This window comes from Tachyglossus aculeatus, unplaced genomic scaffold, assembly GCF_015852505.1.
Source record: "Tachyglossus aculeatus isolate mTacAcu1 unplaced genomic scaffold, mTacAcu1.pri scaffold_140_arrow_ctg1, whole genome shotgun sequence".
Taxonomy (NCBI): domain Eukaryota; kingdom Metazoa; phylum Chordata; class Mammalia; order Monotremata; family Tachyglossidae; genus Tachyglossus; species Tachyglossus aculeatus.
Genome location: NW_024044866.1, coordinates 581,014 through 599,661, shown reverse-complemented (window position 1 = coordinate 599,661; position 18,648 = coordinate 581,014). Strand labels below are relative to the sequence as shown.

The following is an 18,648-nucleotide window of genomic DNA, read 5'->3' as shown; positions in this document are numbered from 1 at the left end:
CAGAATTAAAACCCAGGTCCTCTGACTCCCAAGCTCCTGCTCTTTCTACTAATCCACACTGTTTCCCAAGGAGCAAAATGGGAAACTCCATAGGGCCCCATTAATAATAATAATAATAAAAATAACACTAATAATTGTGGCATTTGAGAAGCGGTTACCATGTCCTAAGCACAGTTCTAAGAGCTGGAGTAGAAACAAGATAATTAGATTGGACACATTTGCTGTCCCACCTGGGCCTCACAGTCTTAATCTCCATTTTGCAGATGAGGTAACTGAGATACAGAGAAGGTAAGTGAATTGACCAAGGTAACAAAGCAGAGAATTGGGGAGCAGGGATTAGAATCCACCTCCTCTGACTTCCGGGCCCGGGCTCTATCCCTTAGGCCATGCTACTTCCCCATCCACTCTCAATGTTAATTCCTTAATTTGCAATCAGTGAGACCTCCCTTTAAGGCCTCCAGAACGTCCCTGTTCTTTAGGCTGTAGATGAGGGGGTCCAGTACGGGAGTAAGAATAGTGTAGAAGGCTGAAACCACCTTGTCATAGTCCTTTGAGTCATACAACCTGGGCCTCATGGAGATAAAGGTAGCAGCTCCGAAGAAGAGGCCGACGACAATGAGATGAGAGGAGCAGGTGGTGAAGGCCTTCTTCTTGGCCGCCACTGACCTCATTTGGAGTACCACCCCCACAATGAGACCGTAAGAGCCCAGGATGACAGAGAAGGGGATCAGCAGCATCAGAACACAGCAGACATACATGACGGACTCAAAGACCATTGTGTCATCACAGGCCAAGCGCACCAGAGTGGGGGCCTCGTATAAAAAACGGTTGTCTTCCCCGGAATGGCAGAAATGGTAGCTCATGGTGACCCCCGCCTGCACCAACCCATCCGTCGCCCCAAACAACCAGAACACTACCGGCAAGAGGAGACAGAGCCTGAGACCCATGAGAATGGGATAGCGTGAAGGGTAGCAAATGGCCACGAACCGATCGTAGGCCATGGCAGCTAACAGGAAGGACTCGCCCCCTTCCAGAGTGAGGAAGATGAAGATTTGGACTGCACATCCGACGAGAGAGATGGAATTCCTGCCGGACCAGAAGTCGCCGGCCATTTTGGGAATGGTGGTGAAGACCAACATCACATCCATGAGCGAAAGCTGACCGAGCAGGAAGTACATTGGGGTGTGGAGGTCGAGATCTCTTCGGATCAGGAGAATTATAGCTGCATTGTCCATCAAGGAGGTGACGAAGGCCATCATAACCAAGGTGAAGAGGACTTGGTGAGCCCGGGTGTGGTTAAAGAGTCCAAGAAGAACGAAATCTGTCCCCATAGTGTTGTTCTCCTTCTCCATGGTTCTGTCCCAGTGAGAAGGTATATCTGGAAAGAAGCAAGCCAACAATAAAAAAAAAATCAGTGGTAATGGAAACTTAGTAGCAGGGGAAGATGAGAGTGGGTCAACTTGTTTTCTATTGGGAAGTTGAGTCTTGAGAGCACAGAGAATCCAAAATTATAACATTTGTGATATTTGCTAGGCACTTTTCTGTTTTTCTTTGCTGTGTTTGTTAAGAGCTTACTATGTGCCAGGCACTGTTCTAAGCGCTGGGGTAGATGCAAGCTAATCAGGTTGGACAAAGCCCATGACCTGCATGGGGCTCAAGTCTTCACAACCAATTTATAGATTAGATACAGAGGCACAGAGGAAGTGAAGGGACTTGCCCAAGGCCACAAAGTAGGCAGGTGGCGGCGCCGGGAATGGAATCTAGGTCTTTTTGACTCTTTCATACTTTCATGACTCTTTCATTTGACACTTTCAGTCGTATTTATTGAGCAGTTACTGTGTGCAGTGGACTGTACTAAGCGCTTGGAAAGTATAATTCAGCAACCAAGAGAGACAATTCCTGCCTACAATGGGCTCACAGTCTAGAATAGGGGAAACAGACATCAAAACAAGTAAACAGACATAAGGTCATAGTGACCTTTGAGAAAGCGGTTTCAGCAGAGTGGAGGGGACGGACGACAGATGGGAGGGGTTCCAGACAGAGTTGGAGGAGAGGGATTCGAAGCAGCGAGTGTAGACGACTCGCTCCAGGAGTTTGGAAAAGAAGGGTAGGAGGGAGATGGGGTGATAACTGGAGGCGGCTGTGGGGTCAAGGGAGGTTTTTTTTAGGTTGAGGGAGACGTGGACATTTTTGAAGGCAGAGGGAAAGAAGCCATTGGAGAGTAAGAAGTTGAAGATGGAAGTTAAGGAGGGGAAGAGGGAAGGGGCGAGAGTTTTAATAAGGTGGGAGGGAATGGGGTCTGAATCACAGGTGGAGGGGGTGGAACTTGAGAGGAGGGAGGAGATCTCCTCTGAAGATACTACTGGGAAGGTCGGTAAGGTAGAAGAGGGGGTCGAGGAGAGGGGACGGAGGAGGGTGAGGGGTGACTTTGGGGAGGTCAGACCTGATGGTGTTAATTTTCCTAATGAAGTAGGTGTCCAGTTCGTGCGGGGTGAGTGATGGGAGAGGGGGAGGAACAGGGCTCGCAGATCTGGGCTCTATCCAATAGGCCAACTGCTGGGATAGATACAATAAATTAAGAACGGACCCAATGCCTGTCCCACATGGGGTTCCCAAGCATTTAGTACAGTACTCTGCAAACAGTAATTGCTCAGTAAATGCCAAGTATTGAATGATTCCCAGTTTCAAGGGAGGGAGAACAGATATTAAATTCCCATTTTTACAGATGAGGAGACTGAGAAGTAGCATGGCCTAGAGAATAGAGCACCGGCCTGGGAGTCAAAAGGACCTGGGTTCTAATCCCAGCTCTGTCAATTCCGTGTTGTGTGGCCTTGGGAAAGTTGCTCTGTCCCTTGCCTGCTGTGTGACCTTGGGCAAGTCGCTTAATTTCTCTGTGCCTCAGTTCCCTCATATGTAAAGCAGGGATTAAGAATGTAAACCCAATGAGGGGCAGGAATAGCATCCAACCAAATTTCCTTGTATCTACCCCAACACTTAGTACAGTGCCTGGTACGTAATAAGCACTTAACAAATACCACAGTCATGATCATCACAGGGAAGCGAAGTGATTTACTCAGGGTGAAACAGCAGACGAGTGTCAGAGCCTAATGTAGAACACAGGTCCCCTGATTCCGAAGCTTGTACTCTGGCCGCTAGGTCATGAGGTTTCCCAGGATACTCTGATGGTCAGTAACAATAATGAGAATGATGTCATTGACCCTCATGACAGTGATACGGTCACTGATACGTATACGGTTAGTTATGATCATTATCATTGTATTTATTGAGGATTTACTTATGGGCTAGGCACTTGGCTGAATGCTCTGGTACCTATATAATGCTCAGAATGGGCATAATCCTTAAATCAGTCAATCAGTGGTATTCACTGAGCGCTTACTTTGGGCAGAGCACTCTACTGAGTGCTTGGAAAAATGCAGTAGAGTTAGGAGGCACAATCCTTGCCTTCTTGGAATTTACAATCTACTAGGGAAGACAGACAGTAAAAGAAATTACAGAGAAACAATGGAGAATAAAGGTAAGAAGCAGCATAGCCAAGTGGATAAAACACAGACCTCGGAGTCAGAAGGACTTGAGTTCTAACCCTGGCTATGCCACTTGTCTGCTATGTGACCTTGGGCAAGTCACTTCAGTTGTCTGTGCCTCATTTATGTCACCTATCAACTGGCGATTAGGACTGTGAGCCTCATGTGGGACAGTGACTATAACCAACCTGATTAGCTTGACAAATAGTAAGTGCTTAGTACAGTGCTCTGCACAAAGTAAGCCCTCAATAAATGCCATTGATTGATGGATTGATTAACAAATACCCTAAAAATAATATGGTGCATGGGACATAGTAAACACTTAACAAATACCATAGAAAAAGATACATAAGTGCTGTGGGTTTCAGGGTGGAGTATCAAAGTCATATGGGTGTGGACATAAATATATAGGTGACGCAGAAGGGAGGGAGAATAGGGTGAGAAGATGGGAAATCAGTCACGGAATGCTAATTGGAGGAGAGACCCAACTAATTTGTCTTGTCTTATGCCGTCGAGTTGTTTTCGACCCATATTAACACCACAGACACATCTCTCCCAGAACGTCCCGCTCTCCACCTGCAATCGTTCTGGTAGTGCATCCCTAAAGTTTTCATGGTAGAAATACGGAAGTGGTTTACCATTGCCACCTTCCAAGCAGTAAACTGGAGTCTCTGCCCTCGACTGTTTCCCATGCCGCTGCTGCCCAGCATGGGTGAGTTTTGACTTGTAGCAGATTGCCTTTCACTCACTATGCCCAAACTAGGAATGGAATGGGTAGGCTTGACTCTCCCTCCTGTAGCCAAGACTGGTAGAGTACTGGAAACTCTCCAGGTGTGGCCCTAAGAGGGGGAGCTCATTGTGGGCAGGGGATACTTCCCTTTATTGTTGTATTGCACCTGCCAAGTTCTTAGTGCAGTGCTTTGCACACCGTATGCACTCAATAAATGATTGAATCAATCAAATTGGAGGAAATACCAACATTGCAATTTTGCCAAAAGATGTTCCTTCACGCCCCACAAAATCAACTAAATTCATGAGAGAACAGCCCCAGACAACCTGGCTTCTCAACTCTTCCCTACTTCCCTACCCTTGTCACTGGATCCACACACACCCAGGACAAGAAAGGCTTGAACACAAAGGACAAGAAGTCTTCAGAACAACTGGAGACTGAATAGCAATGTGGGAAGGCCTGCATTGCCCAGGACCATATCTGCTTTCTATGCTCCCTACCTAAACTCGGGTTGGAGGCAACAGGACTACAGAGAAGAATGCGGTACACACACACACACACACACACACACACACACACACACACACACACACACACACACAGAGTCTTACTCTTGACACTGACCTCCCACTTCTCTGGGAGCAACCCCTTAGAGATATGGCAACGTCCCTTCTATGCGAGCTAGAGATAGGCAAGGTAGTTCCAATGGTCTACACTGCTCTTAACACTGGCCCCTCTCTCCCCCAGAGATACCTCCATACCTCCCTCATCCACCGCCCCTGTCACCGGCCAATAATCAGGTCTGTAGAGCTGTTATTCCTGAGTCCAAAGATATCTATCACATCTGTGTAGTGGATAGACGTCAGTTTCTACTACAAAGCCTGTATTTTAATTTCTCTAATCTGTATGCTTTACTCTTCAGGCAAATTACTCCCTACACCTATTCTCTCACCACCAGCATCCATCTAATAGTTAACTCCCCATAATTCAGTTTCTCAGAAGAGGATGAGATATACAGTGACAATCCCTGATTTTGTCCTGTCTATTACCTCTTGCCTGGCTTCCCCAGAAGCTATTGTCAGCCACAGAAGAATCCCTTCTTTGGTGACTAAGGATATACAGGATGACACTGACACTGAATACAGGACCGTGGGCACAGGAAGATTTGATCCATCTATACAATTAAGGGCCCAGGGTCTTCTCAGGCTCGCAGCGAGTCAAACAGAAACAGTGCCCTGCACAGAGCCTCAGCCCCCATTTCCAGAACCAGCTTCTGTGTCAGCAGTGGCATCCTCTTCCTCACTGCTATCCCCCGGTATCCAGCTCAACACCCCCATTCACACTCATTCTTTCTCTCACCAGAAAACAAAACAAAAAACCCCAAACACAACACCTTACCGTTCAGATGTAGCAGAACAGCCCATGGCTGCACCTAAATGGCAGGGCAGGTCTGAGAATTGACCTGACAGTCTAAACGGCAGAGGGATGGTCGACCCCACTAATACCACTATTCCAATGTTTAAGGTAATCAATTCATATAATTTTTGAAGTGGGAGAGTAGTCTTTGTTCCACAATAGGCTCACAATCTAATAGGAATCCATCAGTTAATCAATAGTAGTGATTGAACACTTACTGTGTGCAGGACACTGTAGTAAGCTTTTGGGAAAGTACACTAGAACATGATATAATAATGAAAAGAATTATAATTTTGGTATTTGTGAAGCTCTTATCATTTTCCAAGCACTGTCCTAAGTTTAATCAGGTCAGATATAGTTTCTGTCCCACATGAGACTCATAGACAAAGTTGGAAGGAGAACAGATGTGACGTAGTGGTAAAACCTCGGGCCTGAGAGTCAGAAGGACCGTGGTTTTAATCCCATTTCCTCCACCTGTCTGCTGTGTGACCTTGGGCAAGTCACTTCACTTCTCTGTGCCTCAGGTACTGCTTCTGTAAAATGGAGATTAGGAATGTGAGCCTCATGTGGGACAGAGTCCCCCTATTGCCCTGGGGACTGTACGTGGCAGGATGGCATGACCTTGAGAAGAGGGGTTTGAAAGGAGAACGCAAAGATCGTTAGCTCTTGATGGGATCTGGGACAGGAGAGAAACATAATCGTCCAAGAGAAGTGCCGCACAGCTCTTTGACCACAGCGTGTTCGGTCATTGAACCAGAGCCCGGATAAAACGCTTCGGCCAATTTGGAAAAAGAAGAGGGGAGCTCCGGCTCCCGGGAAACAGGCACATTCAAAGAAAAAGTCATTTGAGAATCAACCGGTTTGTGGTGGAGTCCAGGCGAGGAGGGCGACCCTTGGCTTTCCCCAAGCAGGCCAACCTGGAGGAACCAGAAGAGCCGGACCTTTGGAATATATGTATAATATACCTTTGTATATATGTATATATGTTTGTACATATTTACTACTCTATTCATTTATTTTACTTGTAAATATCTATTCTATTTATTTCATTTTGTTAATATGCTTTGTTTTGTTCTCTGTCTCCCCCTTCTAGACTGTGAGCCCACTGTTGGGTAGGGACTGTCTCTATATGTTGCCAACCTGTACTTCCCAAGCGCTTAGTAGAGTGCTCTGCACACAGTAAGCGCTCAATAAATACGATTGATTGATTGATTGATTGACAGGGACTGTGTCCAAACTAATCTGCTTGTACCGACCCCAGCACTTAGTACAGTGCCTCGAACATAGTAAGCACCAAATACCATGATTATTATTATTGTTGAGAAGCCTCACTTGCTTATCAATCAATCAATCAATCAATTAATCAATCAATGGTATTTATGTGTGTAAAGTATTATGCTAAGTGCCTACTGTCTTACAACTGCAACCTCGCATGAAAGTCCCATCTTGTGTTTAATCGCGGCGATTGATGCTCCAGAAATTCTCTCCAAGATCCGGAGCAATGCTGTCTTATCCAAAGTAACGCTGTCTTGGGGAAAAAGCATCTTGGAGAAAAAGCATTTAGCCATAGAGAGGGTGCATGGCTGGGATCTGTGACCTTTGGGCATTTGATATTCAACCCCCCTCAACCACACAGCACTTATGTACATATCTGTAAATTCTGTATTATATATTATTTATTCATATTAATGTCTGTCTCCCTTTCTAGACTGTAAGCTCGTTATAGGCAGGGAACATGTCTACTAACTCAGTTGTATAATACAGTGCTCTGCACAATGTAAGTGCTCAATAAGTACCATTGATTGATTAATTGATTGATCCCAGATTCTAAGAGGAGGTAACGACTCAAGGGACCCAAGTGATTCAGTCTTATAAGCCAGGCGAACTTAAACCTGTTTTTAAATGTCTTCTGGGACCAAGACTATATAAAGCCTCCATCCTAACCTAAGCCACAGTCAAGAAGTTATTTCTGATGTCTCTACCAAATTATTCTGGATACAACAGAGGCGATTTACTGTTTTTTTTTTCCTTTTGGATGGTCTAGGCTGTCCTTGTAACAGTTCTTTTTCGATGTAGTAGGAGGAGGAATAATAGTATTTATTAAGCATCAAATATGTGAAACGCACTACATTCTTAATGGGGGAAAAGAAAGACATAACATCAGTCAGCAGGTCTGTCTCTAAATAATCCCAAATTCTGAAACTTTCCTCATAGTACCCCTCCATCTTCCATCCATCTAATGATTTTGGCTGATCTTCTTGGCACTCACGATAGAATATGGCATACTTCTAAAATGAAAACAGACTGCTACTGAGAGCAATTCCCTAGTACTGTCCCCCTTAAGCATGGACAGTATGGACAGAACACCGTTGTAAACGCTTGGGAGAGTACAGCACAGTATTCATTCAATCATATTTATTGAGTGCTTATTGCATGCAAAGCACTGTAACCAAGTGCTTTCAGAGAAAGGTCTCCAGTTCATCCACGACTAAAATGAGAATGGGTAGCATTATTTATTACCATGCCTTGAGCTCGACTCTCCTGCTTCCTCCCTCTTGCCTACATCATCCCACGTCCCTGGTACTCTCTCAGTAATAAGAATGACGATGGTATTTGTTTGCTTAGTTGGTGCCAAGCACATAGATAGATGGGGGAGAAACAATACAATCATATCAGAGGTAATCCCAGCCTCTTCAAATCCACTTGAACACACCTCTCCCCTTTTTAAAAGTTTTTTTTGTTTTGGTTTGTTTTTTTTCTGAACCCATCTTCCCGGGCTAGCCTTCCCCAATTGATTTTCTCTTTCCCTGGTTCTTTCCCCTGCAACCTACAGTCCCAGCTCTTTCTGCCCTCAGAGCTACTCTCCCAAACACCCAACACAGCTTTCTGCACTCTGTTGTCATCCGACCAATATTATTGGGAAGCAGGAAACAAAAATCAGGAAGAAGTGATGACCCCTCCCAAGTGCTTACTACAGTGCCTTACACACAGTAAGTGCTCAATAAATACGATTGAATGAATAAAAGAATGAATGACACACAAGCCCCCTCCAAATTTATCTGTAAATGATCATCCACATCCATTGTGCCTTAGGCTCAGTGAACAGGACGCTTCTTATACATCTGACCCTGTGGTATCAGAGCAGCTAGTTCTGGTAGAAGGGGAGTGGCCACGTGACTGATGGAGCCTCCAGAGAGAGAAGCTCAAGGAATCACAGCATCTCAGAATTTGTAAAATCCCCTACAGGTCTTCTTTCCAAATCCCCTTCCACCAGGGCTGGCTGGATTCAAATCATTTCAAGCAGATCACTTATCTCCACCACCATCGCCTCCAACCCCCACCCCCAACTCCTCCGGCCCCAGACTCCTGTTCCTTAACTATCTTCAGAGATTAATCAATTGATCAATGATTATCAATTATACTGTAGCTTTGGGGCAGGGAACATGTCTGCTAACTCTAACTCTGACTTGCTTCCTTCATTCATCCTCCCTCTCATCCCCACAGCACATATATGTATTTCTGTAGATATCTGTTATTTATTTATTTATTTATTTATTTATTTGTTTATTTATTTATTTACTTACTTATGTATATTAATGTTTGTCTCCCTCTGTAGATGGTGAGCTCGTTATGGGCAGGAAATGTGTCTGTTGTTGTATTGTACTCTCCCAAGCACTTGGTTACAGTGCTTTGCATGCAATAAGCACTCAATAAATATGATTGAATGAATACTGTGCTGTACTCTCCCAAGCGTTTACAACAGTGCTCTGTCCATACTAAGTGCTCAATAAATGCCATTTACTGATTTTTATTGAGCACTAATTATTTGCAGGGCACTGTACTAAGTGCTTGGGAAAGTAGAAGACGATGGAGTTGGTAGATACAGTCCTTGCCCACGAAGTGGTTACAGTCTATAGGAGACAGGAATTAAAATAAATTCCTGAAAGGGGAAAAAGTAGAGTATGAGACTACGGTCATATGTGCTGTGGGGCTGGGGTGAGTATCAACTTACACGTCCTCCCCATTGGTTCCCTGAATCCCTTCTTTTCACTTGATAATGATAAGCATCAGCTGTGGCAGCACATCATATTTTAAAACTACGTGCCAAATACCACACTAAGCACTGGGGTCGATTCACGATAATCAGGCTCACCGTCTAAATAGGAGGGAGAACAGGTATTGAATCCCCATTTTACAGATGAGAAAACTGAGGCATAGAGAAGTTACATGATGTGCCCCAAGTCACACAACAGGATAGTGGTAGAGCCAAAATTAGAACTCAGGTCTTTTTTTTTCTACCAGGCCCGGACTCTTTCCACCAGACAACACTGCTCCCTGGGACCAAATGACTCTCCTAAGCTCTTAGTACAATGTTCCGGACTGTAAGCTCCCCTCTAGGCCATAAATTGATTGTGGGCAGAAAATGTGTCTGCTACAGTGTTATAATGTACTCTACCCAGTATTTAGTACAGTGCTCTGCACACCATATGCGCTCAGTAAATATGATTGACTGGCTGATTATCTTGATTATCTTGAATCTACGTCAGTGCTTAGAATAGTGTTTGACACAGAGTGGTGGAGTGGATAGAGCACAGACCTGGGAGTCAGAAGGTTATGGGTTCTAATCCCGGCCCTGTCTCTTGTCTGCCTGAGTCACTTCACTACTCCGTGCCTTAGATATCTCATCTGTAAAATGGGGATGAAGATTGTGAGCCCCACATGGGTTACCCTGATTACCTTATATCTACCCCAGTGCTCAGAACAGTGCTTGGCACATAGTAAACGTTTCACAAATACCATTAGTATTATCATTATTTAAACTTTCTCAGAAGAACTCACCAACTATTCTCTCCAGCCCCCACTGCACACAGAATGGGAGGAAATGTGTTTAAAACCACCAGGCAGGCTTTAGTTCAGACTCCTAGAAGAAGGTTCTGAAGTAAACAGTTGTTTGGCATTAGAACATGTCAGTGAGAGGATCATTCATTCATTCATATATTCAATCGTATTTATTGTTTGCTTACTGTGTGCAAAGCGCTGTACTAAGTATTTGGGAAAGTACAATACAACAATAAACAGATATATTCTGTTTATATAACAGCGGGGAGACAGACATCAATACAAATAAATAAATTACAGATAGGTACATAAGTGTTATTGGGATGGGATGGGGGAAGAGCAAAGAAGCAAGTCAGGGTGGTGCAGAAGGGACTGAGATAAGAGAAAAGGAGGGTCTAGTCTGGGAAAGCCTCTTTCGAGAAGATGTGTCTTCAGGAAGGCTTTGAATGGAGGGGATAATAATTTTCTGTCAGATTTGAGGAGGGAGGACTTTCCAGGCCAGAGGCAAGATGTGGGCCAGGGATCGGCAGCGAGGAAGGTGAGAGCTAGGAACAGTGAGAAGGTTAGTACTAGAGAAGGGAAGTGTGCAGGCTGGGTGTATGAGAGTAGTGAGCTGAGGTAGGAGGGGGCAAGGTGGTGGAGTGTTTTAAAACCATTGGTGAGGAGGTTTTGTTTGATGTGGAGGTGGATGGGCAACCAGTGGAGTTTTTTGAGGAGCGGGGTGACATGTCCTGAACGTTTCTGTAGAAAAATGATCCTGGCAGCTGAGTGAAGGATGGACTACAGTGGAGAGAGACAGGAGGCTGGAAGGTCATCAAGGAGGCTGAAGAAGTAACCCAGGATGGATAGGATGAGTAATTGTATTAACGTGGTAGCAGTTTGGGTGGAGAGGAAAGGGCAGTTTTTAGAGATGTTGGGAACGTGGAACTGTCAGGGATTATTGATGGTTTGAATATATGGGCTGAATGAGAGGGAAGAGTCAAGGATAGCACCAAGGTTATATGCTACTGAGACAGTAAGGATGGTGGTGCTGTCTACAGTGATGGTAAAATGTGGAGGACAGGGCTTGGGTGGGTAGTTAAAGAGTTCAATTTTGAACATGTTAAGCTTGAGGTGACAGGAGGACAACCAAGTAGAGATGTCTTGAAGGCAGGAGGAAATGTGAGACTGCAGAGAGCTAGAGCGATCAGGGCTGGAGATATAGATTTGGGTATCATCAGAATATAGGTGATAGTTGATGTCATGGGAGCAGATGAGTTCTCCAAGGGAGTAGGTGTAGATGGAGACTAGAAGGGGACCCAGAACTGTACCCTGAGGGGCCCCACAGTTTGGGGGTGGGAGACAGAGGAAGAGCCCATGAAGGAGACTAAGAATGTATGGCCAGAGGGATACGAGGAGAACCAGGAGAGGACAGATTCAGAGAAGCCAAAGTTGGATAACGTTTCCAAGAGAAAGGGGTGGTCAACAAGTGTCGAAGGCCTGAGAGGTTGGAGAGGATTGTCTAGCAGTAGTAAGAGGAGTAGCAGAGGTAGATATTGAGCTCCTAAGCGCTTGGGAATGGACAAAAGAAACAAAATGCAAAACCTGCCTGGGATGGTAATAATAGTAAACCTGGTGTGGTCAGAGATTGTCTCTCTTTATTGCTGAATTGTACTTTCCTCCCGCTTAATACAGTACTCTGCACAAAGTAAGTGCTCAATAAATTCGATTGAATGAATTAATTAATGAATAATTATTATTCGGGAGGTAATAATAATAATAATGGTATTTGTTAAGCGCTCACTATGTGCCAGGCATTGTATTAAGCACTGGGGTGAGTTCAGGCAAATCGTGTTGGACACAGTCCACGTGGGGCTCACGGTCCCCTTTAGCAGATGAGGTAATTGAGGCACAGAGAATTTGAGTGAGTTGCCCAAGTTCACACAGCAGATAAGTGGCAGAGGCAGGATTAGAACCCATGACCTCCGGCTCCCAAGTCTGTGCCATTTCCACTAAGCCATGCTGCTTCTCATACAAGTAGGCATACAGGATCTTTTACAAATAGTAGGAACAGTAAGAAAAAGTAGCAGAGAAGCATCCCAGGATAAAATACAAGAGTATATAATGAAATAAATCAATGGAACCTATTGACCGCTAACGGGTCTGTGTTCAGTTGATTTTTTTGTGTATTTGTTAAGCATTTACCATGATTCAGGCACTGTACTAACCGCTGGGGTACATACAGGCTAATCAAGTTGGACACAGTCCCTGTTCCACATGAGGCTCACAGTCTTAATCCCCAATTTACATATGGGGTAACTGAGGCACAGAGAAGTGAAGTGGCTTTCCCAAGGTCCCAGAGTGGACAAATGGCAGAGGTAGAATTAGAACACAGGTCCCTCTGACTCCCAGGCCTATGCTGTATCCACTACGCCATGCTGCTACACTAGTATCACTCTAGCTACTGAACTCTTGGGATAGTACAATAAAGTAGAGTTTGTAGATGGAATCCGTGCCTTTAAGGAATTTACACTCTAGATGGGAAGGTAGATATTAAAATAAATTACAAATAAGTGCAGAGGTGATACAGAAAGGAGGGTGAACAGGGTGGAGAAGTGAGAGGTTAATCAGGGAAGACTTCTTGAAAGAGGGCTTTGAAGGTAGGTCTGTCTGTGGGCTGAAAGATATCACAAGAGAAGGAGTTCCAGGGTAGAGGGAGGATGTGGGCAGGGGTTTGTTGGCAAGAGAAATGAGATCAGGGTACAGTAACTAGCTTAACAATAGAGGAGCAATGTGTGTTGGCTGCGTTGCAGTAGGATAGGTAGACGGGGGAAAGCTGATTGAGTACCTAAAAGCCTATGTTAAGGAGTTTCTGCTTGATGCAGAGGTGTTTGGACAACCACTGGAGGTTTTAAAGGAGTAGGTGGATAATGATTTAACAGATTTTTCAGAAAAATCTTTCAGCAAGGAGACTGATGCAGTAGTCAAAGCCAGAAATGAAAAGTGCTTGGATCAGCACGGTAGCAGTTCTGGATGGGGAAGAAAGGGCAGATTGGTGACATTGAATATGTGGGCTGAATGAAAGAGGTGAGCAGAGGATAATGCCAAGGTTACAGGCTTGTGAGACAGGGAGATTGATGGTGTTGTCTACAGCAATTGGAAAGTCAGGGAGAGAACAGAGTTTGGGTAGGAACACAAGAAATTCTTTTCAGATACGTTAAGTATGAAGTGTTGGTGGGACTTCCAAGTAGGGATGTCATGAAGGGGAAAAAAAGACATTAAAGATCAAAGAGGAGTGAGGTCAGAGAGGGAGAGGCAGATTTGGGATTCATCTGTGTATCTTATTAATGATGTGTATATATCTATAGTTTTATTTATTTATATTGATGCTATTGATGTCTGTCTACTTGTCATGTTTTGTTTTGCTCTGTCTTCCCCCTTCTAGACTGTGAGTCTGTTGTTGGGTAGGGGTTGTCTTTATTTATTGCCATCCTTTCTCGCTGTCTCCTCCTCCTCGCCCTTACTGAAACATGGCTTACCCCGGATGACACAGTCTCTTCTGCTGTTCTCTCCAGCGGAGAGCTCTTCTTCTCCCACGCCCCCAGACTCACCGGAAAAGGAGGAGGTGTCGGCTTCCTTCTCGCACCAAAATGTCGTTTTCGCACTATCCCTCCTCCCTCTTCCTTTTCCTTCCCCTCCTTTGAAGCCCATATTATTCACCTCTACCACCCCCTCCAGATTCTTGTAGCCGTCATCAACCGCCCCCCTGGACCCACCTCCAACTATTTTTTAACAATTTCGACCCCTTTCTCACCTTCCTTCTCTCCTTTTCCATGCCCACTCTGATCCTCGGAGACTTCAACATCCACATGGAGTCCCTGGTAACTCCTCTGCTGCCCGCCTTCTATCTCTCCTTGACTCTGCCAACCTCCTGCACCACTCCACCTCACCCAATCACCAACTTGGTCACACCCTCGACCCATCATCTCCTACCTCTGCACTATCCCCACCCTCAACAACTCTGAAATCCGTCTCTCCGATCAAAACCTTTCTCACCTGCCTCCTCACTCACACTCCTCCCCCCGTAAATCTATATTACTACCCCACAGAGACCTCCACTCTCTCAACCCCATACATCGCTCTCAGCGCATCACACCCCACCTCGCCTCCCTAACCTCTCAACCTACTCGTGATGAACAGATTACCGCTCTCGGTTCCATCCTCGCTACTCAACTCACCTCGCTCGTTCCCCTTTCCCTTCGCTGCTCTCGCGCCACTAACTCACAGCCTTGGATCACTGCCACTGTCTGCCTCCTTCACTCTTATGCTCAAGCGGCTGAACGCTGATTGCGAAAGTCTAAGCACCAGGCTAATCTTGTTCACTTTACGTTTATCCTTTCCTGCCGTAATTCTGCCCTCTCCTCTGCCGGGCAAAACTATTTTTCCTCCCTTATTGACACGCATGCCCATCATACCCGTCAGATGTTCCGTACATTTAACTCCCTTTTCAGGCCCTCTGTTCTTCCCCCTCCTCCTCCTCCATCCCTCATCCCCAACGATCTGGCCTCCTGCTTCATTAGTAAAGTTAACTCCATCAGGTTTGAGCTCCCGAAAGTCACCCCTCCCCCTTCTCCACTCGCCTACTCTCTACCCTCTCTGCTACTCTCCCATCATTCCCATCAGTATCTTCAGATGAGGTCTCCCCCCTGCTCCCAAGTGCTACTCCATCCATCTGTGCTTCAGACCCCATTCCCTCTCATCTTATAAAAACTCTCGCCCCTTCCCTCCTCCCCTCCTTACCTTCCATCTTAAACCGCTCACTCCCCACTGGTTCCTTCCCCTCTGCCGTCAAACATACCCAATTCTCTCCCATTCTAAAAAGAACCTGTCTCTGACCCCACTGCCCCTTCTAGTTATCTCCCTGTCTCCCTGCTACCCTTCTTTTCCAAACTTCTAGAACGAGTCATCTACACTCACTGCCTCGGATTCCTCAGCTCCAACTCTCTCCTAGAACCCCTCCAATCGAGCTTCCATCCCCTACACTCCACCGAAACTGTCCTCTCAAAGGTCACTAATTACCTCTTTCTTGCCAATTCCAGTGGCTCCTACTCTATCCTAATCTTTCTTGAACTCTCAGCTGCCTTCGACACTGTGGATCACCCCCTTCTCCTCAGCACGCTATCCAACTTGGGTTCACAGACTCCGTCCTCTCTTGGTTCTCCTCTTATCTTTCTGGCCGTCCATTCTCAGTCTCCTTTGCGGGCTCCTCCTCCCCCTCCCATCCTCTTACTGTAGGGGCTCCTCAAGGGTCAGTTCTTGGTCTCCTTCTGTTCTCTATCTACACTCACTCCCTGAGTGAACTCATCCTCCCCCACGGCTTCAACAGTCATCTCTATGCTGATGACATCCAAATCTACACCTCTGCCCCTGCTTTCTGTCTCTCCCTCCAGGCTCGTACTTCCTTCTGCATTCAGGACATCTCCATCTGGATGTCTTCCTGTCATCTCATCTAAAACTCAATATGTCGAAGACTGAAGTCCCTACCTTCCCTCCCAAACCCTGCCCTCTCCCTGACTTTCCTGTCACTGTAGACGGCACTACCATCCTTCCCATCTCACAAGCCAGCACCCTTGGTGTCATCCTCGACTCTGGTCTCTCGTTCACCCCACACATCCAGTCTGTCACCAAAACCTGCCGATCTCACCTCTGTAACATCGCCAAGATCCGCCCTTTCCTCTCCATCCAAACAGCTACCTTGCTGGTTCAATCTCTCATCCTATCCCGAATAGATTACTGCATCAGCCTACTCTCTGATCCCCCATCCTCCTTTCTCTCTTCACTTCAATCTATACTTCATTCTGCTGTCCGGGTTATCTTTGTACAGAAACGCTCTGGGCATGTCACTCCCCTCCTCGAAAATCTCCAGTACTTGCCTGTCAACCTACGAATCAAGCAAAGACTTCTCACTCTCGGCTTCAAGGCTGTCCATGACCTCGCCCCCTCCTACCTCACCTCCCTTCTCTCCTTCTACAGCCCAGCCAGCACCCTCCGCTCCTCTGCCACTAACCTCACTGTGCCTCGTTCTCGCCTGTCCCACCATCCCCGCCTGGCCCACGTCCTTCCCCTGTCCTGGAATGCCCTCCCTCTACGCATCCGCCAAACGAGCTCTCTTCCTCCCTTCAAAGTCCTACTGAGAGCTCACCTCCTCCAAGAGGCCTTCCCAGACTGAGCCCCCTTTTCCTCTTCTTCTCCCCTTCTCCCCCTCTGGCCTACCTCCTTCCCCTCCACACAGCACTTGTATGTATTTGAGCAGATTGATTACGCTATTTATTTTACTTGTACGTATTTACTATTCTATTTATTTTGTTAATGGTGTGCATAAAGCTATAACTGTATTTATTCTGAAGATATCTGTTTACACGCTTTGTTTTCTGTCTGTCGCCCCCTTACAGACTGTGAGACTGTTGTTGAGTAGGGACCGTCTCCATATGTTGCCTAATTGTACTTCCCAAGCGCTTAGTGCAGTGCTTTGAAAACAATCAGCGATCAATAAATACGATTGAATGAATGAAATGAGAAGACGAAGAAGAGAATGGAAAGAATGGTAAATAGATGACTATGTGCTTAAAGAGTACATTTTATGAAAGCCACTATGTACAAAACTATGATGGTGGGTGCGAGTGGAATAATGGAGGAGTGGTCTAAGATGCTGATTGGTAGGTGGGAGAAGATGACTTAGGGAGAAGAAAAATGAGTCGTGCGAGACACCCTGGTAGTGGTGGGATGATGGAGACACTTTGAATATGGAGAAAGCTGTGCTCTGGTGGACTGGAACGGGTTGAGGAGGCAATGTGGGCTGACATTATTTGTCCATTTTCCATCACCGAAATATTTTGAAAGGGGACAGGGCCATTTAGAGGAGAGAATGCACTGAACTCCTCACCCTAGTTTGGTACAGTGTCTCAACTCCGAGATAGAAGATGACGAACCCTAAGCTACAACCTATTCCTTCTGAAGCCAGGGATTTTCCCGTAATGTCCACCCAGCAAGTATAAGTGATTCCTTCCTTTCAACCCGTTCTCAGAACCCCTCAGCCCCTCCCAAACTGATAATAATGAGAATAACGATAATTGCATTTGTTAAGCTATTATTATGTGTCAAGCACTGTTTTAAGCGCTGGAGTAGATACAACGCAATCAGGTTGTCCCACCTGGGGTTTACACTCTTAATCCCCATTTTCCAGATGAGGCATCTGAGGCTCAGAGAAATTAAGTGGCTTACCCAAAGTCACACAGCAGACAAGTGGCAGAGCTGGGATTAGAACCCAAGTCATCTGACTCCTAACCCTGTGCTCTTACCACTATGCTTTGCTGCTTCTTTATGATGTTTCTCTGGGTTGATCCCCCAGGCCAGCCCGGAGGAGGGTCTTGGGGTGGATTTAGAGTCATTTATCGTTCTTTCTATATTTGAAATCAGAAGACGTAAGAAAATACGATTGATTTAAATAACCAATTGATTGTTTGAGGTCTGAACAAAATGAAACGCAGAGAAGCAGCGTGGCCCAGTCGATAGAACATGGACCTGGGAGTCAGAATGACCTTGGTTCTAATCTAGGCTCTGCTACTTTTCTGCTGTGTGACCTTGGGTAAGTCTCTTCACTTCTCTGGGCTTCAGTACACTCATGTGTAAAATGGGAATTGGGAATATGAGCCCCATGAGGGACAGAGACTATGTCCAACCTGATTAGCTTGTATTGAATCCTAGGACTTAGTACAGTGCTTGGCACATAGTAAGCACTTAACAGGTACCATTGAAGAAAAAAAAAGAAGCTGAAGAGTCCAACCGTTGAACCAGATAGAGACTAACAGCGGGAACCGTTAAGGTGCTGTTTCCATGGGAACCCTGCAGACAAGTGCCATCACCGGATCCTCATCTCTGTGGAGACTCAAAAACGGTGGGGCAAGGCTCCATGATCCGGTCCTTCAGACTCAAAAACTGTGGGGCAAGGATCTATGATCCGGTCCTTCGGGGACCCCCGTCAGAGCAGCGGTGGATTTATCTAAGGGGGCGGGGGCCATGTCTGGTAAGCTTGTCTCAGTGCCATTGGGGAAGCAGAGAGGGGCTGAAAGCTCCTCGCTTTCC

At 45.9% G+C, this 18,648-nt stretch overlaps 1 protein-coding gene across 1 annotated transcript; it reads right to left on the bottom strand.

Moving 5' to 3' along the window:
* Positions 1-413: 413 nt before the first annotated feature.
* Positions 414-1,352, bottom strand: LOC119923071 (olfactory receptor 2T33-like). The gene has a single exon (XM_038742627.1). It carries the CDS (start codon positions 1,350-1,352, stop codon positions 414-416), a length of 939 nt encoding a protein of 312 aa, XP_038598555.1.
* Positions 1,353-18,648: the final 17,296 nt, after the last annotated feature.

Excerpts from the sequence above, each read along its gene's own strand:
- LOC119923071 (XM_038742627.1), bottom strand. The coding sequence starts at position 1,352 with ATGGAGAAGGAGAACAACACTATGGGGACAGATTTCGTTCTTCTTGGA.